Below are 24,597 nucleotides of genomic sequence, written 5' to 3'. Positions count from 1 at the left end.
AGGATCCCTGACTAAATCTGGGGATCTGCAAGGGGAAATGCTTGCCTGTCTTGTTAGCCTCAGGACTGCACCAGACACTGACAGGCGTGACTGGCTGGCTCTGCCACCAGTGATCTTGGTAACACAGATACTTCCTCCCTTGAGGCACATTTTCCCAAAATAGCCACCTTTAAGGATTACAGTTGAGCTTTTCCTTTGAGAAGCTTTATAAAACAAACCGTGACAAGGGGGCTAGCGTCGTTCGCTTCTTCACTTCTCAGTCTGTACAGCTATTGGACCAATGTTTTGTCCAGAAGGTGCCAAAGTTAGAAGAGACAGAGTGGGGCTGGAGAGAAGGCTCAGAGGTTAAGAGCACCGACTGCTCTTCCAGAGGTCCTGAGTTCAATTCCCAGCAACCACTTGTTGCCTCACAACCGTCTGTTATGAGATCTGGTGCCCTCTTGTGGTGTGCAGATATACATTGTATACATAATAAATAAAACACAGGGTGTGGTGATTTGAATAAGAATGACCCCTGTAGGCTCCTATCCTTGATTGCTTAGTCACCAGGGACTCTGTCTGATAGGATTAGAAGGATTAGGAGGCGTGACCTTGTTGGAGGAAGTGTGTCACTGAGGGTAGGCATTGGGGTTCCGAAGCCAGTCATGCTCTCTCTACCTGTGGGTCAGGATGGCGCTCTCAGCTCTGCTCCAGCACCATGCTTCCCACCGTGATGAAGGGCTAAAGCTCTGAACCTGTCAGCAAGTCCCCAGTCACATGCTTTCTGGTGGCGTGCGTCTCTTCACGGTAATACAGCAGTAACTAAGACACACACGGATGAACTGATTGATTCAGTTAATTAATGACATTAATAAAATTCCAGTGTGCCAGCCCATATGTTCCGGGATAGACCATCTGGAAAGTATCAGGTATTCGAAGAGTGTCATAAAGCTTTCGTAAAGTTCAGCATTTATAAATCTTAGTTCCTTTTTCAGATAGCTTGACCTTTGGACTTGACTTCATCACCTGTTTCAGTCTGACAAATGGAACAGATGTGACCACCAGTGCCTCATACATATTACCTGATGTCATGAAAAAAAAAAAAAAAAAAACTCCGAAATTGTGGCTGAGTCCTCTGCTGATGTCCACATTTCTAGTAATAATGTTACCTGCCCACGATGGGTCATACATTTGATCATATTTTCTATGTAAACCGTTTAATTCTTATTTCAGTTTTAGTATTTTTGCGTGTGCTTTGGGGCTGGGAGGGTCACGGGTATCCCACAGCACATAAGTTGATATCAGAGGACATCTCGTGGGCCTTACTTCTCCTCTTCCAGCACGTGGGCTCCTGGGAATTAGCTCAGAACATCAGACTGGAACACAGGAGACCTGCCTCCAAATGGGGGGCGGGGATTACAAGTAACAATGCTGTGGGTTACTTCCCATCAGTCTGGGGCTGGGTGGGGTTCAGGGTTAGAGCTTTTGCCTGGCACCTCCAAGAATAAAAGTCCTTACTCTGGAGGCTGAAGGGAGGCCTTAGTGATTAAGAGGATGATCTTCCCTTGCGGGGGACCCAAGTCTATTTCTCAGAGCCTGTGCTGGACAACTCAGAACCATCTGCAACTCCAGTCCCAGCAGGACTGATGCCTCTTCTGGAATCTGCAGGCACCTGCACTCACATGCTCAAATACACATATACACATAATTTAAAATGACATTGTTTTAGTTCTCAGTCTGTCAGATACCTGTTTCCCAGCGCTTCTACAAAAGCTGCTGTGATTAAGTGTCTACAAGTGCAGCTTTCCTTACCTTGGTAGAGTCAACAAGGCTAAAGCTGTGGATACATTTTTATAACTGATTGTTATGTTCCTCTGGATGTAAGTGCTTGGGGGCAGAGGACAAGAGAATCAGGATTTATATAAGGCCATACTCTGGTGCTGTTTATTTCTTGAACTGTGACATCTGGCAGAGTGGCATGGCATGGAGAACCTGCAGTGACGTGGCCTGGATGGTTACCTAGGACTCTGGAAAACTGAGAACACATCAAGACCAAGTCGTTGTCCTCTAAAGTAACTGCCTTCGGAACAGCCTTGTTAGCCATTCTTGGTAGCTCACACTTGCAGTCCTAGCAGTCAAGAGTCACACATTCAAGACCAGCTTGGGTGATGTAGCAAGTCCCAGGCAAGCCAGAGCGGACCGTATGAGTCCCTTTCTCCAAACAAACAACACTCTATCCATTCTTCAGTTGAGGGGCATCTAGGCTGCTTCCAGTTTCTGGCTATTACAAATAGTGCTGCTGCGAACATGGTTGAACAGATGTCCTTGTTGTATGAATGTGCTTCTTTTGGGTATATGCCTAAGAGTGGAATTGCTGGATCTTGTGGTAGACTAATTGCATTTTCCTGAGGAGTCACCATACTGATTTCCACAGTGGCTGTACAAGTTGGCACTCCCACCAGCAGTGGAGGAGTGTTCCCCTTTCTCCACATCCTCTCCAGCATAAACTGTCATTGGTGTTTTTGATTTTGGCCATTCTGACAGGAGTAAGATGGTATCTCAGAGTTGTTTTGATTTGCATTTCCCTGATGGCTAAGGATGTTGAGCACTTTATTATGTGCTTTTCAGCCATTTTAGATTCCTCTATTGAGAATTCTCTATTTAGTTCTGTACCCCGCTTTTTAATTGGATAATTTAGTGTTTTGGAGACTAGCTTCTTGAGTTCCTTGTAGATTTTGGAGATCGGCTCTCTGTCGGATATGGGGTTGGTGAATATCTTTTCCCCATTCTGTGGACTGCTGTTTTTGTCTTGTTGACTGTGTCCTTTGTCTTACAGAAGCTTCTCAATTTCAGGAGGTCCCTTTTTTTTAATAAGCATTTTTTAAAATTCATTTTAGAACTACTCTTATTTACATATCCATCTCCCCATTCCCTTGCCCTCCCATCCTCCCATGCTGCCTCCCAACCCCCCAACCCACCCCCTACCCACTCCCCTGGGATACTGAGGCCCTCCACAGAGGACCATCAAAGTCAGTCACATCGTTTGAGGGAGGGCGGGCCCTCCTTCCTCTATCTGGGCTGCAATAGTACACCTCCATAGGGAATGGGCTCGCAAAGTCCATTTGTGTTCTAGGGATAAAGACTGGCCCCACTGTTAGAGGTCCCATTTATTAATTCTTGATCTCAGTGTCTGTGCTACCAGTGTTATGTTCAGGAAGTGGTCTCCTGTACCAATTCGTTCAAGGGTATCTCCCACTTTCTCTTTTAAGAGGTTCAGTGTGGCTGGGTTTATGTGGCTCAGTGGCAGGCACTGCCTTGAAGGCTTGAGGCCCAGGGTTTGATCCCTGCATGGGTTGAAGAGAATCATTTACATAGAGCCGTAAGAAAAGCAGCTCCTGCTTCAGCAGCCAGACAGCCAGGCCTTCACTGAACCTCCCTGAAGCACCTGCATTTCCTGTCACGGTGACAGCCTGACGACCAAGGAGGCAGAGTCCCCCGTGGAAAGGAGTCTGTAGCCTGGTAGGGAAGTAAGAAAGTGGAGGCTGAAGCAGCTCGAACCTCTGCTGTAGGAGCGACCACACAGACACAAGACTTGAGTTGAACCTTGAAGAATGGTCAAGGATCGCTGGAGAAAGATGGCAGGGGTAACGGACGCAAGAACGTGGCAGGTTTGGACAAAATCCGGGTAGTGTGGTACGGATGCTGGGCTTGGGTTTGAGGTGAGAAGCTGTGGGAGACCACGATTCTGGAGGTGTCAATGAAGCACCTTGTCCTGCCGGAGACTACGATTGTAGAGCCGTCTAGCCGGGGCAGAAAGAATAAAGTGGGAAACTAGGTGAGTGAAGAGCTCTGTGTCATAGGGGGTCAGGAAACAATAGGTAGGGGCTTGTATTGGAACGAAGAGGCTGAGCCAGGAGAGATGGCGGCGGCGTGTGGACTGTCCGCAGCACCTGGCATCCGTACTCACTACCCTACTGTTAGGAAGGATGGAAAGACGAAGTGGGTATGGTGTGCGTGCCTGTAGTCCCAGTCCTCAGGAGGTGGAGGATCACAGTGGACATAAGGCCAGCCTGGGCTACATGTTAAGGAGGAGGCCAGCCCGAGCTACACAGCAAGAAACTGTCTCCACAGCAACAAAGATAAACCTAAGGGGATTTCTCCCTCTCTTTCATTTCAATAGACTTTTCTGTGAGAAAAGAACCGAGAGTTACACCTTCTTGTTGAGAGCTGATCAGTTTTCTTGTTAAATGGGGTTTGTTAATTGCTTAAAACCAGGAATTTGAATGTGTTCATTGTTTTTCTACTTTTGCTTTATGACCTGGGGATGACCACCACACCTGTCTTCTAAGAAGTTCAAATGTGAGGCCAAGGCAGGTGATTCTCAGTGAGTTCAAGGCCAGCCTGGTCTACAAAGCAAATTCCAGGACAGTCAGAACTGTTACACAAAGAAACCCTGTGTCTCAAAACACACACACACACACACACACACACACACACACACACACACACACACACACACAAATGTGCCAGGTGGTGGTTACGTATTCCTTTAATCCCAGCACTGGGGAGGCAGAGGCAGGCGGATCTCTGTGAGTTCAAGGCCAGCCTGGTCTACAGAGTGAGTGCCAGGACAGCCAGAGCTACACAGAGAAATCCTGTCTCCAAAAAGAAGTATAAGGAAGCACATGTTTGGTGGTATTTTTCAGTACTTATTGCCAGGTGATAACCCAGCCCAGTCTCACCCAAATGGCCTTTCCCCTACCAGTTAAGTGCACTGGGTTTTGATGGTTTGGACAGTATTTAATAGGTGAGAGCAATTTAATGGGTGACATCCACTGAAGACAAAAGACGTGTCTAAACCAATCGTTGATAAATTAGTAAATGGAAAATGTGTTTTACTAAAATGTTGGCTCGTTCCTAGGACCGATCGTCCCCTGTAAGATAATCAGCCATATGTCGAAAGAGCCAGGGAAGGGAAGTCAGGCAACCAATTGAAGATGTTGACAGTACTGTGTCAGCAAATTGCACACACCAGGCTCATTTAGGCCTCCCTGCTGCCAGGGGCATGGAAGGGTTTGTCCCCTGCAGAACCCCCGGAAAACCCTCGAAGCTTCTTTGGGATGACTTCACAGGCCGAGTATGTGTTACAGGTGCACCCTGGATGCCCACTGCCTGAGAATCCTGGCAGTAATGTTAACAAGCATTGTCACACTGTTAACAGCTCCCTTGTTCTGGTCGGGCATCATACTGAGAACCTTTCCTAGTCGGGCATGATATCCCATGCCTGTAATCCCAGTGTGTGGGAGATGGAGGCAGAGGATCGAGAGGTCAGGGTAGGGCAAGGGAGATGGCTCAGCCACCAAGCCTGATGACCTGAGTTCAGCTCCCAGAACACACATGATGGAAGGAAAACCAATTCCTACAAGTTGTGCTTTGACAGCCACATGGACTGTATGCGCACACGTGTGTGTGTGTGTGTGTGTGTGTGTGTGTGTGTGTGTGTGTGTGTGTACGCTTGCAAATATGTGCAGGTGTGTACACACACACACAAAATCTAAAAACAAATGTTATTAGTGTTCAAAGCCAGCCCAGCCTGAGACTGTCCTGTCTCAAAATCTGTGCACCAGCAACACCAACACCTCCCCCCCGCATCCACTCATTTAGCCCTCAGATAGTTCCATGAAGGAAACAGCACTGTTAGTCCATCTTTCTGCTGAGAAGATTGAGGCAAAGAAAGCTGAGGTAACCTGCCTAGGAACACCTGGTAACTGCGCAAGGCAGGTCCAAGCATGCTCTTCCCAGATCCCATGTCCTTAAATACTATAATCCTTGTTGCCTGGCACCCTTCCCTCTTATCACACCTTCCTGGGGAGCGTGGCTTAATCACCGTCTTCAGCAGGAGGGTCACCTGTCCAGCTCTCCTCCCCTCATCTCTAGGGACGACGCTTCAGTGCTTTGTCTGAGGCACCTATGTCGTCTGTCATTCCTCACACAGCCGTGACAACAGTGTCTGTATCAGGTTTCACCTTGTGATTGCATCACACATGCTCATCCACAAGGAACCTTCGAGGTCCCTGAGAAGCAGCCGCGTTCCTATAAAAGCACATAAAGGAGAAAGTTAAAGCTAAGAGTGCACATAGAAGGCAAAGAAAGGACATTGGCTACAGAGGGCTGGGTGAGTGGGACGCGGTGGAGATGGCTTCTCCAAGCACATGGGCCAGAGGGGACTGTAGAGTATGGCCATGCCGACAACAGGAGAACGCCAAGCTGAGGCGGTCGTGGAGGAGGCACTCACATTCAAGGAGGCAGTAGAGTTGTGTTACAGCCGGGCATAACAGGCACAATGGTGGTCGTCCATAATCCTAGCGTTTGGGAGGTGGAGTCAGGAGAATTGTGAATTCAAGAGTGGGATATATATGGAGATCTGCCTCAAAACCAGGCCATACATGTGAGTATTGTGGTTGGATGATCTTCATCATTGACACTCCTAGGAAAGCAGCTCCCTTAATAGGCTGGCCCTACTTTAAACCGGGATCTGCTTTCCGGGAGTCTGTGAACAGCTCTCATGAAGCCGCTCGGCTTTGTGTCTGTGTTCCCGTGGGGCTGGGCTCCCCCAGGACAGGGTTTTTTTCAATGTAAGGACAATACCCAGTCCGTAGTGGTTGTAAAATAGTCATAATGACCAGCTAAGTATGGTGGCTCTGGTCCATGATCCCAGCACTTGGGAAGCTGGGGTAGGTGGATGGAAGGTTTGAGAGCAGCCTGGACTGTTGAGCAGGACCCTGTCTTAGCAATAGTCATCTTCCTAGTCATAATACATTCTAATTCTATAACCTTTATACACATAGATACAGACACCTGATACATAGCTGTTGCTGGATCCATCTTACATTGTAGCTGTTGCTCTGATTACATTGTGTTACCCTTTGTTCACTGATTATCTTTGTTGAACTTTACCTTTGATGACTTTTGCCATCCTATGAGAGCTACAACATGTAGCAGATCCTCTGTTCCGTAGGCCCTATCTGAAAGGGATGCTCATCTTAATTGTGAGAAACGCTTCACACAGCAGGCGCTGTGTTGGCACAGGAAGTGCTGGGAGCCAGGGCTGAGCTCCTTCCCGAAGGGACACGGCAGCTTAGCTAAAAAGCTGGTATTCAGAACAGACCACCTGCCCCAAGAAGAAACTGAGGTACAGAACTAGATGTCCAAAGTCATAGGCGGTCCCTCAACACGCGCACGCGCGCGCGCGCACACACACACACACACACACACACACACGCACGCATGCACGCACACACACACACCCTGATCCTGCTGCTCTCATGGCACCTTCTCATTAGGATCTAAGGCTGACCTTAGATCCAGGTAGGACCCCTCTAGCTGAGACATAGCTGGGTCAAAGAGAGACTCGTTGCAACTGCAGAGTCTCCAACTTGGAACCAGAGACCTTTGGAGTCCCTCCATCTTCTGTGCAACAGCTCTTCCGGTCTAAATATGCTGTCCCAGAATAGTGCAAGTGAAAATCCCAGCAGGCAGCAAATATTTGTATAGCATTTCCTCCATGCGGTAGTATTTTTGAGAGAAAAGTGCTTTCAGAAAATGTTCAGGCCTAATTGAAAAAGTACATGGCAATCAACATTTATTCCCCAGTAGCATGAAACTGTCTAACTAGTAGCCAAATTTGGGATGCCTGAAGACAGACAAGTGACTAATGCTAGGGCCGTGTGTGGCCAGAACCAAATGTGTTTTGTGACCACAAGACCATGTCTGGATTCTCCTTTGTAATTACCACACAGCCTACTGTAATTGTAAAACTTATATTTACTTCCTGCCTTTGACATCTAATCCAGGGTCCAGGGCTGCACCCAGACCTACAGTGAAGTTCTCTCTTACTTGGCTACAGCGTGTAAAATTATTGAGTGAGAGGGTGTGTGTGTGTGTGTGTGTGTGTGTGTGTGTGTGTGTGTGTGTGTGTGTGTGTTCACGTCTGTTAAAAATATGCAAGTATAATCTTGTGAACAAATAAGCTTCTGCCTTATTGGACGAAGCACTTTACCAATCTAATGTTTATTGAACAACTACTATCCACCAAGGACTGTTTTAGATGCTAGGAACCATAATAAGACCACAAAGGCCTTATCTTCCCCAAAGAGATGACGGAGGAAGGGAAACACACACACACACACACACACACACAGTGCATACAGGTGTGTGCCCACCGAGCCCACCGAGCACCAGCACAGTGCTAGGCGTCAGTGACTTCTTCAGCTTGGTACCCCAGAAAAGGCCTCTCCAAGATGACACTGAAGCTGACATTTTTAAATGACAAGAAAGAGTGGACCAAGCAAAGGGCAGGAAGAACATTCCCAGCAGATTAATGGAAAGACCCAAAGACAAGAAGGAATTTGCCATGCTCCCAAAAACGGCGAAATGGCCAGGGAGACTTGAATGTGGCCGGTGATGGGCGCCTGGTGGCCAGCCGTTAGGTTGGAGGGCTGGGATCACACACGTGACCATGTGTGGTGTGTCGTGTGGCATCAGCCTGGAGGGTCTGCCCAGGTCTCTCACCGTACCCAGCTTGGTGTAAATGCTGTGTAAAGAGGAGGAGATACACTATTTAGGGACTCCTAACAAGAATGTTTGTGCATGTTCGGTACAGACACGGTGGCCTTTCAAATAGTTTTCGCTGATGCCTGGCTTAATGCTTGTGTCTAGAACCCAGGGATGTGGAGAGCTCAGTACAGAAAATAAAGCGTCTCATTTGCATATGCATAGTCTCCTCACCTGGGCATAATCGGGACTGCCTTGTGATTCCGCAGATTGCATTGGCTTAATCCAGTTGCTTCTTTATATGTCTGGTTCTTATAGTTGCCTTAGAAATATCATGGAACTTAAAACTCATTCTTGTCCGTACACTAGAAATCAGTACAGTCAGTCCTTCACGGGTGTTTCGTGAGTATTAAATGGAATAATATCTTGTTACTGGAGCCGTCAGCAAGTGAGCTATTATTAGTATTAATGAGACACCTTGGTGAAGGGTCACTCTAGAACCAGCGTGCTGTTTGCAGCACTCAAATAGTCCTGTGGGGACCCCATCCCCACCCCCCCACCCCGTTTTCAACAGAATCTACACTTTGTTTGGCTCCTTGGCTAAATGAGACTTCAGACAGCAGCTAATCCCACTTTTAAAATCTCTGTGGTTCCAGCAGATCTTTATCTTTCTCTCCGGCTCGCCCGCCTTTTACCACACGCACCGTTCAGTTTTGTGCTCTGGATCAGCTAAACCTCCGTGGTGATATTTATTGCCAGATGCGACCTTTCGTGGGCACCTTGTAGAATCCCAGCACTCACGTCATCGTCTATAAATACAGGTGTGGGTGAGGAAACGCTCTTTGGAGAAGTATGCTGCTGTTGCCGTCTTTCCCCTGTTAGTCTCTCGGCCTGCCTGCCTGCCGGCCTGCGGGCTGTTACAACTGTTGGCATTTCACCCCTCTCCTTTGTTACCTCCCCCTTTCTCCATCTCTGCCCTCGCCCAGTTCCCCATCCAGCCCTCCCCAGCGGTTGGCTCTGCATTTGAGTTGTGCTTTCTTGCTTCCTCCACCTTTTGAAATTTAAAAATAGAAAAGAACCAACAAGCCCACAGTCTTTCACATGGGCTGAACTCTGTTATACAGCTAACAGATTTTCCGGTAAATTCCACGCTGTAATATTTATAGTCAGAAATCTGCCATCCGTCCAGAATAAGCTCTGTAAGAAATTCACGAGGAGCTCCTTTTATTTTGACTATCAGACTAGGAGGCGGCAGCCCTCAGGAAGCCCCTTTGCAAAGTGGATTCCAGAGGCGGTGTGGCTGCAGCCTGCCTTCTGCCCTTTTACACTGCCTGCTCCTTTTCCTGAGTCGCTGCTTGCTAGAGGATCCTTGTCATCTGAATGCCAAGCCTGAGGCTCGGGAAGCATGCAGCCCTTCATAGGTGTGAGCATTGTTTGCAAAAGCCCCACCTCATATCACAGTAAACACACCAAAATGTGGCACCTTCCATAATTAAATGCCATTTTATTGCTGACAGGTTTTTTTTTTAACTGTTTTTGTGATTTTGCTTTGGCAATAGATTAGCTGCAGATAACTGATTTGTCGCTGGCCATTAGCTTCTCCGAAGTCCTCTTTGCATGCTTGAGAATCTTTATTAAGTTAAATAATAGATCTAGCCTTTATATTGATTCCAACTGAAATATTGTTAATTCATACATCTGTAGGCGTTTCGTGTGAGTTGGTTTTAACTTGACAGTTACCTTTGTAGAATAAAGGAGTAAAGACTGTTATTTGTAACACCTGAGACCAGAATGCCTCCGGTTTGGGATTTAGGAACACTTGGATAGATGAGATCAGTTGAACATCCCTAATCCAAGAGCTGAAATCGTAAATATTCCAAACTCTGAACCTTTGAAAGTGTGGTGTTGACACTCAAAAAGACTTCAAATTTTGAGGCAGAGATGCCCACCAGTAAGTAAGTGGTTTCCAAGGTCTCATCCTTGAAAAGGTGTAAGGTCCCAAGCACTGCACCCGGATGCTGGGTGGTTTCAAGTGCTTGGCTTGGGAACCCAACATCTTCGTCCTCACCTTCTTAGAGAGCGAGCACTGGTTTAAGGGACATGCAGCTGCCTTATAAATGAGAAAGGGCAGAGTCCTCTGACTATTCATTCACTAGATGGCCTTGAACAAAAACTCCATGCCCTTGTCCTGCCTTGGTAGCATCTTTTCAGACAGACAGACCACCCGGCCTGAGGAAAGGCCAGAAAGTAATTCCATAATGGAAAGGTTTACAAAACCATCTGACTGAGAGTCGAGGGTTTCTCTCCCACACCTTGGTAGGAAAGCTGTTTTAGATCTATATTATGCTACCAAATGGAAGAAGGAAGAGGAGAGAGAGAGAGAGAGAGAGAGAGAGGAAGGAATAGGCCATTGACAGACATCTGACAAGTATAGTTAAGTAAACCAGGCATTGGTGGCGCACACCTTTAATCCCAGCACTTGGGAGGCTGAGGCAGGCGGATCTCTGTGAGTTCAAGACCAGCCTGGTCTACAAGAGCCAGTTCTAGGACACAAAGCCACAGAGAAACCCTGTCTCGAAAAACCAAAAAAAAAAAAAAAAAAAAAGTATAGGTTAAGTAGCCCTTCCTTACCCAAAATGCTGGGGACCAGTGTGAGTCAGGTTTGGGGTTTTAAGACATTTGCATATACATAGTGAGATATCTTGAGAATAGGATTTAATACACGTAGAAAATTTACTTATATTCCATACATAGTTTCTACACACAGCTTGGAGGCAGTTTTATATAATATATTAGATGGAAGTCCTCACCAGAGAAAACCACTTGAGCTAAAGTGGACTCTGATTTCATACAGTATTTTAAATAACCTTATCCACAATGCAAAGTGTCATGGTTGGGTAGTCCACATCTGATGTCGTATCAGTATGCAAAATGTTGTAAGTTTGGGGATATTGTGGATTTCAGACTCAGATTTAGAGAGAGTCAGCCTGTAGCTCTTCTTCAGAAAGAAATTCACCCATGGTCCCATTCAGAAGTCGCCTGTCACCAGTGTTTTCCTCAGTGAAGGACAAGTGTGACCCAATGAAAAGAAGGAAATTTGGAAGCAGATGGCTCTGTGTTCACAGCCTCATAGTCGCTGCTCAGCGGTTCGCAGTGCAGGCCAGGAGCTTTGGGTGGCCTCCAGGTCAGCTGTCTTCACAATAGCAATATGACGTCATTTCCCTCGTCACTCATCCTTCCATACCTGCTCCTTGAGCCTCCCCAGCATATTGTGAGGGGCCAGATGCCAGAAAGATACTGAAGTCTGTCCCCTGCGAGTTTTGTCCTGTGAAGCCAAACACTGGCCATATTTGTAAAACCAGAAAACAATGCCATTCTCCTCACTTTGTTTTGTTCTGGGAAATATATTTACTTTTAACTTTTAAAATGTTACTTATATGAGCTGTGTGTGATAGCACACACCTTTCATCCCAGCACTGGGGAGCAGAGGCCAGCCTGGTCTATAGAGTGAGTTCCAGAACAGCCAGGACTGTTACACAGAGAAACCCTGTCTTGAAAAAAAAAAAAGTTTTATAAAGTAATTTTAAAAATGTTATTTTTATTGACATGTAATAGGATGGATTGATGGGGAATGTACTGTGTATGTTTATCTTATTGATTTACAGATTAATAAAATACTGTTTGGCCAATGAGACAGCAAGTTAGACGGGACTAGGAGTCAAAGAGGATTCTGGGAAATGTAGTAGACCAGTGCTGATCCAGGCCGGAAGTGACATAGCAAGGAGACTCATATTTAAGCGAAGGAGAAACAGGAAGGGTTCCTTTTTCCCCTCGGCTCCTGCATCAGCGGCACGATGTGATCCACCGGCAAGGAGGGACGCCAATAAGGCGTCCCATAATATAAGTCTTATAAAATATATAGATTTATGATAGTTAAGACTGAGCTAACAGATGAGAATCCTAGTCATTGGCCAAGCAGCATTGAACCTAATACAAGTTTCTGTGTATTCATTTGGGCCTAACTCGGGCGGGCGGCTGGCGTAAAGCTCACACGTGGCAGTGGGGCTCAGCGGCTTTTGGCAGAAGGACTATTGTAACAATGGATGGTTGCTATTATCTTTAAATGAAGCAATAAATATATTTTTAAATTCTGTAGTACCCCTGAGGATTCTATTAAAAGCTGAAGAGTTGGCATGAATCTTCCAAGTGCCTAGTACAGGGCTGAGGAACCTCCCGCCCTTCCCACCTCTCCCTGGCAGGCTGCTGGGCCAAGGAAGCTCACTAACCCCCCCCCTTTCTTCCTGTAGATGGTATGCCTGCAGACAGAGAGTATGACTGGACGGAAGGGATTGATGAAGATATGATTGTGACCCAAAGCCAGACCAATTTCATCTGCCCCATAACCCAGGTATGGCTTCCTCCTTCCCCTCCAAGGAGAGGCAGTTAGGTTAGTTTCACAGGGCCAGAAGGGTTCCTGTTTGCCCTCTGATATCCCACTGGGATGGAGGAAACCAAGAAAGGAAAGAGATGAGATGGAGTTGTATGCCTGGGAGCTTTGTGGCTTTAAGCACTGCCATTCAGTCATATGCTTGGGGACCTGGGAATAAAGTCATAGCCCAGAGGCCAAGTGGGATTAGGGCCACTGAAGCCCTGCATTTCCTGACCATGGGGGGTCGACGACCAGGAAGCGGATGGTGTGCATGCCTGAAAACCTGCTGTCTCCTTAATCGTAGCTGGAAATGAAGAAACCAGTGAAAAATAAAGTGTGTGGCCACACGTACGAAGAGGACGCCATTGTCCGCATGATAGAATCCAAGCATAAGAGGAAGAAGAAAGCCTGGTAAGTGGGTGCTGCGGGGAGCAGGGCGGCCTGGCGGTCCTCAGTGCGTGCCAGCGGAAGCTGCTCAGTCTCCCTAGGTATGGCTCTGCCCGGACTGTCAACACGGAAACGGGCTTTCTGGGAAGAGCAGTGTTCAGGAGACACTGAAGGGCCCCCTCCCCAGGTACACCATCTAAACAGGAGGGGAGACCGGGTTGTCAGTAGATTACAGGAGTCTAGTGAGTTTGTGTTGTTTGAAAGGGCCAGCTCAGCGAGGAGAGCGCTCGCTCACCTACCATACAGGAAGCCTTGCTTTCAATCCAAGGCAGCACGCAAATCAGGCCTGTAACCCCAGCGGTGGGGTAAAGACAGAAGATGAGACGTCAGAGGCTATCCTCAGCCACACAGTTTGAGGCCAGCCTGGGCTACATGGGACTGATACTCTTGTCTCTCCTTTCTCTCTCTCTCTCTCTCTCTCTCTCTCTCTCTCTCTCTCTCTCTCTCTCTCTCTCTTCTGTTTCTCTGTGTGCGTGTGTTTCTCTCTGTGTATGTGTTTCTCTCTCTGCCCCCTCTCTCTCTCTTACAGACACACACGCACGTGCACGCACACACACACAACAACAACAACAAAGCAGAGTAGTTGAGAATCTACAGAACTCTAAGAGAGACCACCTTTCTCAGTGTCCACTTAACCAAGAGGAAACCACCTTACTCTTTGCTTTTTGCAATAGCACTTTGGTTTAAAACACAATAACATAAACATTTGAAGACAAGAATCATATCCAGTGATCTTGATGAGGAAGACTGCGTTATGAGAGAAATGCTTTCATTTAATCACGCGAAGAACTGCCCAGGTGGTTTCAAGAAAGCCATGGCTAAGTCACCAGTGAGAAATTTTGTTAACTCCGAATCTTCCGTCCCTTCTCTCCCTACCTCCCAACCCCAGGACCATGGCTCTGTGCCTGTGACGAGAGTCCTCAGTGGGCCACACTGGAGCTGACTGGGTTTGGCATCTCCTGAGCTCTTATCGCAGGAATGGAATGGCAGGTGTGACCGTTCTCAGGCTCTGATAGCAGTGCCTTTGATGTGTGCTTTGCTTCTGCATCATCCAGACCAAGAATTGGAATTCCCCTCCCCTCTCCATGTGGGTGTGGGCTGAGAAATAGCCGCTAGAGACTGGGGATAGCTCCCTGGCCATCCGGTCAAGTCATTCACAGTATTTATTCTAGAAGATAGTTTTGCAGCCTAATGGCTGCCAAATGTAAACCATTAGTTCATTTCTATCTGCTTTGCATTTCCTCCTCCTAGTCCAAATGTCGCATTTCCCTAATGATCTTGACATTTTCCTATGAGCATAATGTTGTTCCTGGACTTCCAAGCCTTGCCTTTCTACCCGGTTGTCCCCTGTGTGCCTGCCTTCTCTCACAAGCCAGGAAGGGTCAACGGAAATGCTAAGAATGCTTCCGAGTTCCCCGTCTTTGGCTGTTCTCAAGTTGGGGGTGGAAAGGGCAGGGACAAGGCCAAAGCATGGTTCCGTTCCCCACCGCAGCCCAGGGATGGCGGCGGAGTGCTCCCACACTTAGACGGCCCTCCTCTGCTACACGCTGGGACCCTCCGAGGCCCTTTGCCGGTTTGAATTGCACACAGTACTCGCAAGCACTTAACACTTGCCCTCCAGAGATGCCTCCTTTAGCTGTCATGCTTCCATAGCTTGGGTGGCAGACAGCCTGCAGATGCTTATAGTCTAATAGCAGCCATTGAGTCGGAGTGGAAGAAGGCTAGAGGTAATGACAGTGGCCTTGTTACCAGGCCTTGCAAACCGAGGAAGACGGCAGGGACCAATGAGGGGGCGCTTGTGGGCCAGTCCTCTTAAGTTTTCCCATTGGTAACCAACCCTTGTTACTAGGTCAGATTTCCCCCCTTTTCTCCTTTCCATGTGTACCTGTGTGTGGTGTGTTTGCATGTGTCTGTGTGTATTCATACCTTGGGTGTACATGTGGAGGGCGGGATGCATGTACGTTACGTGTGCATGCATGTAGAGGTGGGATGTTGCTTTCAGGAATCTTCCTTGATTTCCCTTCCACCTTGGCTCTTAGAGGTGGGATCTCTCAAACCCCAAGCCTGAAGACATGGCTGCTCTCACTGGCCAGTGTGTCCCCCTGGAGATCCCTGTCTCTCCCTTCCGAGTCTGGAGTTACAGGCAGACCACCGTGGGCTCAGGGATCTGACCTCTAGCTCGCTTGTTTGCGCTCTAACCACCGCACCATCCTCCCAACCCCTCACCCAAGACATTTCTGGGCAGCCTGAGTACACAGGTATAGAAAATAGGTACGCAAGTTAAACATTCCACACCAATAATAAGTGATTAACAAATTTATCATAAACCAGTTCTTCAACATACATATTTACCACTTGTTAAAGATGAAAGCAAATTCATATACTAATGAGATGGATATGTTTAATATTACATAAAGAATTGAATATTGGTCGAATGTTTGATCCTGCAGAATAGAGTATGTGTTTCAGAGTTGATCGAAACTTTTGATTTTCAAATTGTCAATGCTGAGAACATCATAAATACATAAATACAAAAATTGGCAGAACTATGTTTACAGCCATTTTAGAAACTGTTGGGAATGTTGTCCTAATCCCAAGCCAAAATTCGTTTTACCGTTTTGGATGAAACCTAAATCAGTGACTCACTGCAGTTTCTAAGATCAAACTTTCTACTATATTATAATGCAAAGACACGGTGATTTGCTACAATCTGTGGAATAACTGTAGGAAAATACTGTCTTTTCTGCCATTAAATCGTTGTTTCCATAAGAGTAGAAAACATGTATTTAAAAAAAAAAAGAATAAAAAAATCACAGAAATTTGTAACATACAGTTGCCTCAAATCTGAGCCAAGGTGTTTCCGTGGCACTGTGTGCTGTGACACACATGGTCACATGTTCATGTGTTCATGGTAAGTGTTCAGACCCAAAGCTACCATGAAATTGTACGGTGCAACACAGATGAGCGGGGACAGCAAAGAGACAGCTCAGCCATTAAAAACACTTGCCGGCTCTTCCAGAGGACCCGAGTTCGGTTCTCAGCACCCACCCGAAACTCTAGCTCTCCGGGATCCAGCATTCTCTCCTGGCTTTCATAACATCACACACATGGTGAGACAGACATACATGCAGGCAAAAGACTGATACACATAGAAAATAGTAGTCCAGGCTGGCCTTGAACTCGCAGAGATCCGCCTGCCCCTTCCTACTGTTAAAGGCATGCGACACCCATCAAAAGCTGGGTTCTTAACAAGAGCCTCAGCCCATCGGGGCAGCTGTCACTTGGTGGGCAGTCCACCTGCTGGTGGTTACTGTTGCTGCAGGAAAACAGGACGGCTCTGTCGATGACAGAACAATAAATAAATAGGCTGGAGATCTATCGTAGAGGCCATGAACGTCAGTTGCATTTTTCCTCATCTGCAAACTGATGGTGAGCGTCGCAGCTTTCTCATTGGTGTGATTGAAATTTAAGTCAGATATTTGTAAAGTAGCTGAAGTACCAAGCACAGACACGGTAGGACTCGAACCATGACCCCGTCATCATTGGCTTCAAGCTTTAGCCAGCATCTTCACCGACATCTACCAGCTCTACCTCACAGGCCCGGGGGACCTTGTAGAGAAGGGGGATTTAGAGGAGGAGCCCACCTGGAGCTGAGAAAGATACCCCAGCAGCATTGCAGGGGAGAGGTGCCAAAGGCTTGTCCTGACGCTTGCACAGTGGCCTCTCTCACAGAGAGTGAGGGCACGCCTGGGCGTGAGGGGGTGCAAGTGCCCCAGACAGAATGTGGCAACGGACTTGTAAGCAGGAGGGGAGGAGGAGGAGGAGGAGGGGACGATGACTGCCATTTCTGTTGCGTGTCAAGAAGCAGTTGCTAGCTGTCACTGGTCTAAAGAGAGATAGAAGAGGGGAAAGTGTCTAGAAGAGGCTCTACGAGCCTCAGCTCAGGGCATCCAAGTCTGAGGTCACAGTGGTACAGCCCCTTGCAGTTATCAGAGGTCCAGGCATGTGGGCTTTGCCCTCAGAAGGTGACTGAGCTGCCCAGAAGAATCGTGTGGCTCTGACTATAGAGTTGGGGTAACTGTCACCACCTGAGACACAGCTCTGGAGAGGCGAGCAAGACAGAGCCTTGGCCTGGCAGGAGCCCTCCTCACCAGAGCCTGCGTTCAGTTCCAAACAGTTTCTTGTTCATCAGTTACAGCGTCAGAGGTAGAAGACCCAGTGGGAAGCAGCCCAAACCACACCCAAGACAAGGTGCTACAGTCACGGGAGCCAGTAGGTGTCAAATGCAGGGCACACATGACAGCAGATTGGAACTCAGGGTCTGCACACCCGTGTGCCGCATGGGTTTCTGATTCAGCATGAAGTGGTGTCCGTTCCCATGAAGTGGTATTTAAAAAATGTCTGTGACACATCCTGTCGGAGACCTCTCTCTCTCCTGTTCCAGTTACGCTCTGTCACTGGAGCCCCAGGCACGCTGTGTTTCTGGGTACCATCTGAACTTTCCCAGCATGCCTCGGTCCCTGGAGGCCTCTCCACTGGCTTGAGGCAGAATATTCTGGAGGAGCTTTTCACCCTAAGTATACTGTTAGAGTCATTTCCTAAAATAGATCTCTTAATCATAAAGCTATTATCTCACAAATAGAGCTGCCTGCTGGTTTTCATGTTAATGAGCTACGGCTGATTTTGACCCCAGCCATTTGTTTGGTTTTCTGGGATTGAGCGGGATCCTTAACAGTCATTCAGAACGTGCCAGACAAAGCGAACAGAAATGTGTGATGTCAAAGCAGAATTCACCTAGCAACAAGTCACCGAGCCGCTCAACCAGACTCGTTATCTCTAGAGTGGAAATAACCTCATCAACTCAAAATTCCAGGGACCCTAGAGCTAACAGGGAATTCCTTCCGGGTCTGTCTTAGCATGTTTCTGGGCTGTGGGGAAGACAGGGATCTAGCTCAGACAGGCTTAAGTTGATCCCCAAAGCTCACATGAAAGTGCCAAGTATGACCGTGTGTGTGTGTGTGTGTGTGTGTGTGTGTGTGTGTGTGTGTGTGTGTCATCCCAGCACCGGCAGGCAGCCTGGGGCACACTGGCTGGCCAGGCCAGCCTAGTGTATACTTCGCAAGCTCTAGGCCAGTGAAAGACCCTGTCTCAAAAAGAAATAAATGCAGTAGTTCCTGAGGACAGCTGAGGATGACCTCTGACCTCCTCAGCATGTACACAGCTGCATATTCACACAGGGAGAAGGGCCTCCCTGACAGGAAGCTTACTGGTGTACCGCATGAGCACGCAGCTATGGGCCCTATGGCTGCCCGTCATCTCACTTCCCTCGCTCCTCCGTGACACGTCCCCCTAGACTCGGAGGGCATGGGACAGACGAGATTAATTGCTCCTGTGTGTAGGTATGACAGGAATCCACCTAACTCTTGCTGCCAGAGGCGACTGTACACCCACTTCCTGAGGCTTATGGATTGGACCTGGGCATTCTTAGGACCCCAACCTGAGACCCAAACTCAAGGCTGGTCATCATCACAAGCTGAGGCTGAGGCCCAGAGTCCGAGGCCCCGTGGGACCCCTGCACCCAGCAGCCCCGCACTGTTAGGCATGCTCTGCCCTGTGGCTGACCCAGGCTTGGAATCAGCCTCTCCTTCCAGGCCTGTGGGTCTGAGCCCTTCCTGGGGAAGATGATGCTAGGGCTGAGGGTGTCGCCACACCTGACTTGCTCACCAGGATGTCCTGGGGATTATGGCCTAATGCTTGGGCAGTGTTGTTTCTCAGGGCAGGAGTGCCCTGATTTCAGGCCCATGGCATCATGGCCTTTTCTTAGCCTTTTTAGTTTAAAAACTTGTTAGTTTCTGTGGGGTGGGGTGGGGTGGGGCGGGGTGGGGTGGGAGACAAGACTGTACCCGGTTCCTCTGCTGGCCTCACCTCCAGGAAGTCTTCCGAGAGATTCATTCGTGCTGTTCAGGGTTGTTTGCACCGTCACTGGCTGAGCCGTCTTGTCTGAGGAGATGGGACTGGTAGCTAGGGTCTAGAACAGCAACTAGTGTGTGGTAAGGCCTGGAGCATAATCCTTTGCCCTTGGCCTTCAGCGGCCTGCTTGATGCTCGAGGTACCAGAATGCCTTCAGACAGACGGGGAGCTCTGCTTCCCCTGTTTGCAGGAACAACCTTGTACAGTCCTTTGTACAGTGTCAGCACCCGGGGAGCTGTCTGCCACTCTTGTGGAGGTGCCTCACTGCGTAGCCCAGGCTAGCCTAGAACTCTGTGTGGTTCACTCTGGTCTAGCACAGTGGATCCCCCTCTATCCTCAGCCTCCCCAGTGCTGGATTGTCTCAGCTCTTCCACGCTTGAGTTTTATCTTTGCTATCAGGTCACCTCCCCCCCCCCCCCGACTTATATCACTGTCCCCAGAGCCTGTCTCTGCATGACACAGATCTCACTGAGCCCCAGCCATCGAGAGGAGTGTGGGCGCCTCCTCGGCAGCCCAGTGGTGTGGTTAATTCCATTAGCCATTCTCAGAATGCCCTCATTTACTGACTAAAGCCACTGACGTCATCAGGAAGTCCTCCCCACTCACTCTCCACGTCCCTCTCCAATGCTTGTTCACTGTCTGGCAGATGGAGGTAGACTTTGTTCTCAGGAGGCCGCGCACCCAAGGCCCTGCAGTCAGAAACAGGCTCAGGGATTGCTCCCCGGGGAAGTGTACCCCAGGGACCTCCTGTCGTGCATTTCAACATCAGGAAAGCCTAGGGGGTGGCAGTCTCCGTTTCTAAAATTAATACGTGTATGTCTTCATCATCTTAAACTCAGAGATTTCGGAGTTCAAGGCACAAGCTGGGGTGGGCAGCTAGGGCTACACACCAAGACTCCATCAAAACACACACACACACACACACACACACACACACACACACACACACACACACACACACACATACACACACACACACACACACACAAGCCCATGTGCCTGAATGTCCAGGGCACACTCAGCATATGTCCAAATTCATTCCCATTCCTAAGCTTGCCACCAATGCTTCGAAGACTCCTTGGTCCCAAGAGCAAGGCCAAGAAAACCCTTTCTTTCCCACTTTACCCTCACATTTCCTATGACGTGATGATCTGTAGCTCCCGGGTCAGCTTTGCTTCCCTGTGTTCGCTGTGCCTTTAGAAGAGCTGTCTCGGGTGATGGGGCCAAGCCTGGTGGGGGCCCGAGCCATGTTTGTACTTCAGGCTGTGTAGTTAGAATCTCTCCCAGAGCTGACCACACAGAAAGCACCGTGAATGCATGAATGGTGCCCGTATGAACTGGATCTCTGCGAGTACAGACAGACCAGATAACCTACAAGAGAACAGTGGCCAGTCTAGGAGACAGTAAAGTAGAAGAACTCTGTGGAGTACTGCCGGGGACTCTTACCATGTGGAATGGAGACACCCCGACCATATTTTAAAGCAGGGGGACCCAGGCTCAGAAAGTTTATCTTGGCCACCAGCCAGGAGGTGGTGGGGAGAATTCAGGACCTAGATGCATTTGGCTCCAGACACCGGGCACTCCAGCCCTGCCCAAATCTTGTTCATGGTAAAGGGGAGTCAGGTGACTCAGTGCAAACACTGCCTCCAAGGCGATGGGAAACTAACTGGGCAAGGTCTTGCTCCCCACCCTTTGCAAGTGACTCACGTTCTTAATTCTCCCACCTTAGGCTTCTGGCCAGTCCCTAACTCCCCACTCTGTGTCTCCATCGAGAGGTTTAGAGGCATTCAGAGGGACATAGTCCAGGCAGGACTGCTGGCCCCGTGCCTATCCTGTGTCACACTCCAGGGCCCATCTGTCTTCCCTTTCCTTCTGCTCCTCTTGCTCCCATCCACAGGCTCTGCAGACCTCTCGTCCCGGTGTGGGCTAGAGCCTGTCTCTGCCAGGACACTCAGCCAGACTGCCTTGCCTCACTCTTGCTGCACCTCTGTGGAACACCGGCTGTTCTCTGCTCCAGTCTTTGCCCTTTAGCCTCTGTTTGGTAGCCAGAGTGAAGTTTTCTACAAGGAAACTCAATCACACCCCAGCCCTATCTCAAAAAAGCTCCAAGGGGCTCTGTCCATATTTAGAATGAGATCCGGGCCTAAGGATGTGGTTTAGTAGTTGGTAGAGCATTTGCCTGTCATGCATGAAGCCCTGGGTTTGACACCCCCCTCCCACCCCACCCCCGCCCCAGCATGGCATAAAACCAAGTCTTGGTGGTGGTGTATGCCTGTAATCCTAGCACAGGGGAGATGGAGGCAATAGGAAGTTCATTCCCCCCTACATAGCAAGTTCAAGGATAACCTCGGCTATGTGAGACTATGACTCAAAACAAAACAAAAACTAATAACAACATAAGATAATAGTCCAACGTGTCCCCTTGCCCCTGATCTCAGCTCCAAATGCCTTAGCTTTCACTGCAGAACACCTGGCCGTGCCTCTGGGCGGCCTTAGGCCACACACAAGCCTGTTCCCAGCCTTCCTTCCCGGCTCTGCCATCCCATGCTCCCTCCACCCTGCTCTGCTTCGCTGCTATTGTGGCATGGTTTGTGGCTCCTTGGTGACTGACTGCCTGCCTCCTGTGACAAAGCAAGCTCCTAGCTGTCACACATTGCTTGCATCCCCAGCTCCAAACCAAGCCGCCGACCCTCAGTGAAAAAGTGGGTACGCGTGCATGACTCTTGAGTTTTGAGCCGTTTTGTTTTTGTTCTCGTTCTTTTTGTAAAAACTGTTCTCCCTAAAGTGCCCGACCCTGACGTTACTGCTCAAGGCCACGGAAGTGAGGTGGACTGACATTTTTCTCTCTCCTCCGCAGTTGCCCCAAAATTGGCTGTAGTCACACAGACATGAGAATGTCCGACCTCATTCCAGACGAAGCCCTGAGGAGGGCAATCGAGAGCCACAACAAGAAGAAAAAGCGCCACTCTGAGTAGGAACAAGCCACCTGCCTGCCCACAGGGTTGTCAGCCTCCCTACCTCCACCCCCCAGCCACCCAAGAGTGAGGTTAGAAACAAGTTAAGGGCCAGCTGAGCGGCACACTGTGTCCGGGGCAACACCTGAGGGCTAGTTGTAATTGAAGGCATTTTTCAAGTTCCAGAATGAAAACACGAAAACATTATATTCTTTATTTTCAAGTGCTCTGAAATTTTAAATACAACTTTGATAAGCCTCAGTGTGTCCTGTCTGTGTCTCTCCCCGGGGATCAAGGGGTTCCCAAGGTACAGATCTTCTCTCACTCCTGCTTCCAAATGGTTTTTCTAGTTGTTCCAACTGAAAAGTGTCTTTGGGGTGATAATTAAAATGAAAAAGCAGAGACTCGCGCCAGCTGAGCAGCCGTTCGTGTGAGCAAAGCCAACAGCAGCAGCATCTGGTTATGAATGGAAGCCAGCAGACCCTTCTGTTTGTTTGGCGTGATTGACAGCGCTGGGGATGGAAATGGTTTCATTTGTCGTGAGTTTCTGAATGGCATGGAATGTTCCAGGGACACACTCCCCAGGGCAACTATAAGTACTGCCCATAATGTAAGCTTGGCTGCATCCCTAGGAGGGCATCGGGTATCACTTGGCAGCCAACACATCCTTAGACTCAACTAACTGCAGGATGCTCTTTGCAGGTGACGTCACCCTCTAGGCCCTGTGTCTACAGGACAGGGTGTCTTCAGCAACTGGGACTTAACCTTCAGTTTCTGGGGGCAGCCAAGGGCAATAGCAATAGCCTACATGTCTTGGGAGTCCCTTGGATAATCCTGACTGACAATTCAAAGAGCCTTCTGGTGCCTGCTGCTGGGATTTCTGTTAGCTACTTTATGACTCTTGTGAGGGCCATTGTCAACCCAGATGGAAATTTTTCACTTACACTGTGTGTGTGTGTGTGTGTGTGTGTGTGTGTGTGTGTGTACAGACCTCTATGCATTTTTCGGTAGGCAGATAGTGATTCCTATGACTTTTTTAGATAAGCTTTCTGTCATGTGCCCCTCTGTTTCCTCTGTGTTTATCTCCTCCCATTCCCTACTCCGACTCTGTTCCCTTTTCCTCCCTCAAGTCACTGCACCCTGTATTCCCCTCCCCCTCTCTCTGTTGTTCCCCTCCCCCACCCCACCGTGGGCCCCTGTCACTCTCTTGGTTTCTGCAGTTACTTCAGGTTGCATGCCCACATCTGGAGATTGGGAGCTAGGAGCCACAACTGAGAGCACTCTGCGTTTGTCTTTCTTGATTAATAACGGTATTTTCTAGATCCACCCACTGACCTTCAGCTTACACTTTTCTCTTTACAGCTGAATCGTATCGCACGGGGGACATGCGCCACATTTTCACTCCGTTCCTCAGCTGAAGGGTGGCTGTATTGTTCCATTTCCTGGGTATAGGGGATGGGCCGGCCGTGGACAGTGCTGAGTGTCTGTGGCACTGGATGTCGGATCCCTTGGGCAGATGCTGAGCAGTGGTGTCGCTGGGTGCTTGGCACATCTACTTTTAGCTCTTTTAGGGTTCTCCGCATTGATTTCTAGAGTGGCTCTACAGTTTCAATCCCACCAGCAGAAAATGGGGTTTCCCTTTCCCCTCATCCTCTCCGGCATTTTCTGTCTGCTGTTTTATGATCTTCCCCGTTCTGACTGGAGGGAGATGAAAACCAAAAGCTGTTTTGATTTGATATTTCTGTAATTGTGAAGGACAATGAACACCTTTTGAAATATTTCTTAGCCGTCTTTTATCTTCTTTGGAGGGCACTCTGTTCAGGTTCCAAACCCAATGTTTTCCAATGGTTTGTTCTTGTTTCCGTTACTTTAAGATTTATTTTCGTTGTTTTTTTAATTGTGTACGTGTGTCAGTGTTCAGGTTATTACCACATGGATAGGTGGCCATGGAGGCCGGAAGGGGGTGTCAGAACCCCTGGAGCCTGCTAATGTGGGTGCTGGGAAGTGAACTCAGAACCTCTGAAAGAGCAGCCAGTGCTCTTAACCACAGAACCATCTCTCCAGACCCTCGTTTCTCTTCATTTTCCTCTTCATTTGTATTTCATTTTGGCTATCTTTGACTCTTGCCTTTTTTTAATTCTTTATATAGTCTGGATATTAATACTCTGTCAGATGTAGAAGCTTCCTCTTCAGTAGACTGGTTGTGTTTAACTGTGCAAGTGGTACCAGGAAGGGAAGCAGCCAGTAGTCCTACCCAGCTGTAGG

At 48.5% G+C, this 24,597-nt stretch overlaps 1 protein-coding gene across 7 annotated transcripts in view; it reads left to right on the top strand.

Annotated features, from left to right (window-relative positions):
• Nucleotides 1–22,593, top strand: part of LOC103159000 (E3 SUMO-protein ligase NSE2) — a 217,951-nt gene extending 195,358 nt beyond the window's left edge. For 3 of the 7 annotated variants that reach the window (XM_027431604.2, XM_027431605.2, XM_027431606.2), the window contains 3 exons: nt 12,840–12,940; nt 13,266–13,372; nt 22,236–22,593. In XM_027431604.2, the coding sequence (XP_027287405.1) occupies nt 12,840–12,940; nt 13,266–13,372; nt 22,236–22,353 (326 nt within the window). In that variant the 3' untranslated portion in view covers nt 22,354–22,593. Of the gene's footprint in view, nt 1–12,839; nt 12,941–13,265; nt 13,373–14,297; nt 14,395–22,235 lie in introns of those variants that run through there. The other 4 variants (XR_004771346.1, XR_004771345.1, XR_003488066.2 and 1 more) reach the window with 3 other exon arrangements.
• The last annotated feature ends 2,004 nt before the right edge of the window (nt 22,594–24,597 follow it).

This window comes from Cricetulus griseus, chromosome 10 (genome assembly GCF_003668045.3).
Source record: "Cricetulus griseus strain 17A/GY chromosome 10, alternate assembly CriGri-PICRH-1.0, whole genome shotgun sequence".
NCBI lineage: Eukaryota > Metazoa > Chordata > Mammalia > Rodentia > Cricetidae > Cricetulus > Cricetulus griseus.
The sequence above is the reverse complement of the archived record's forward strand: the minus strand, read 5'-3'. Positions and strand labels throughout refer to the sequence as shown.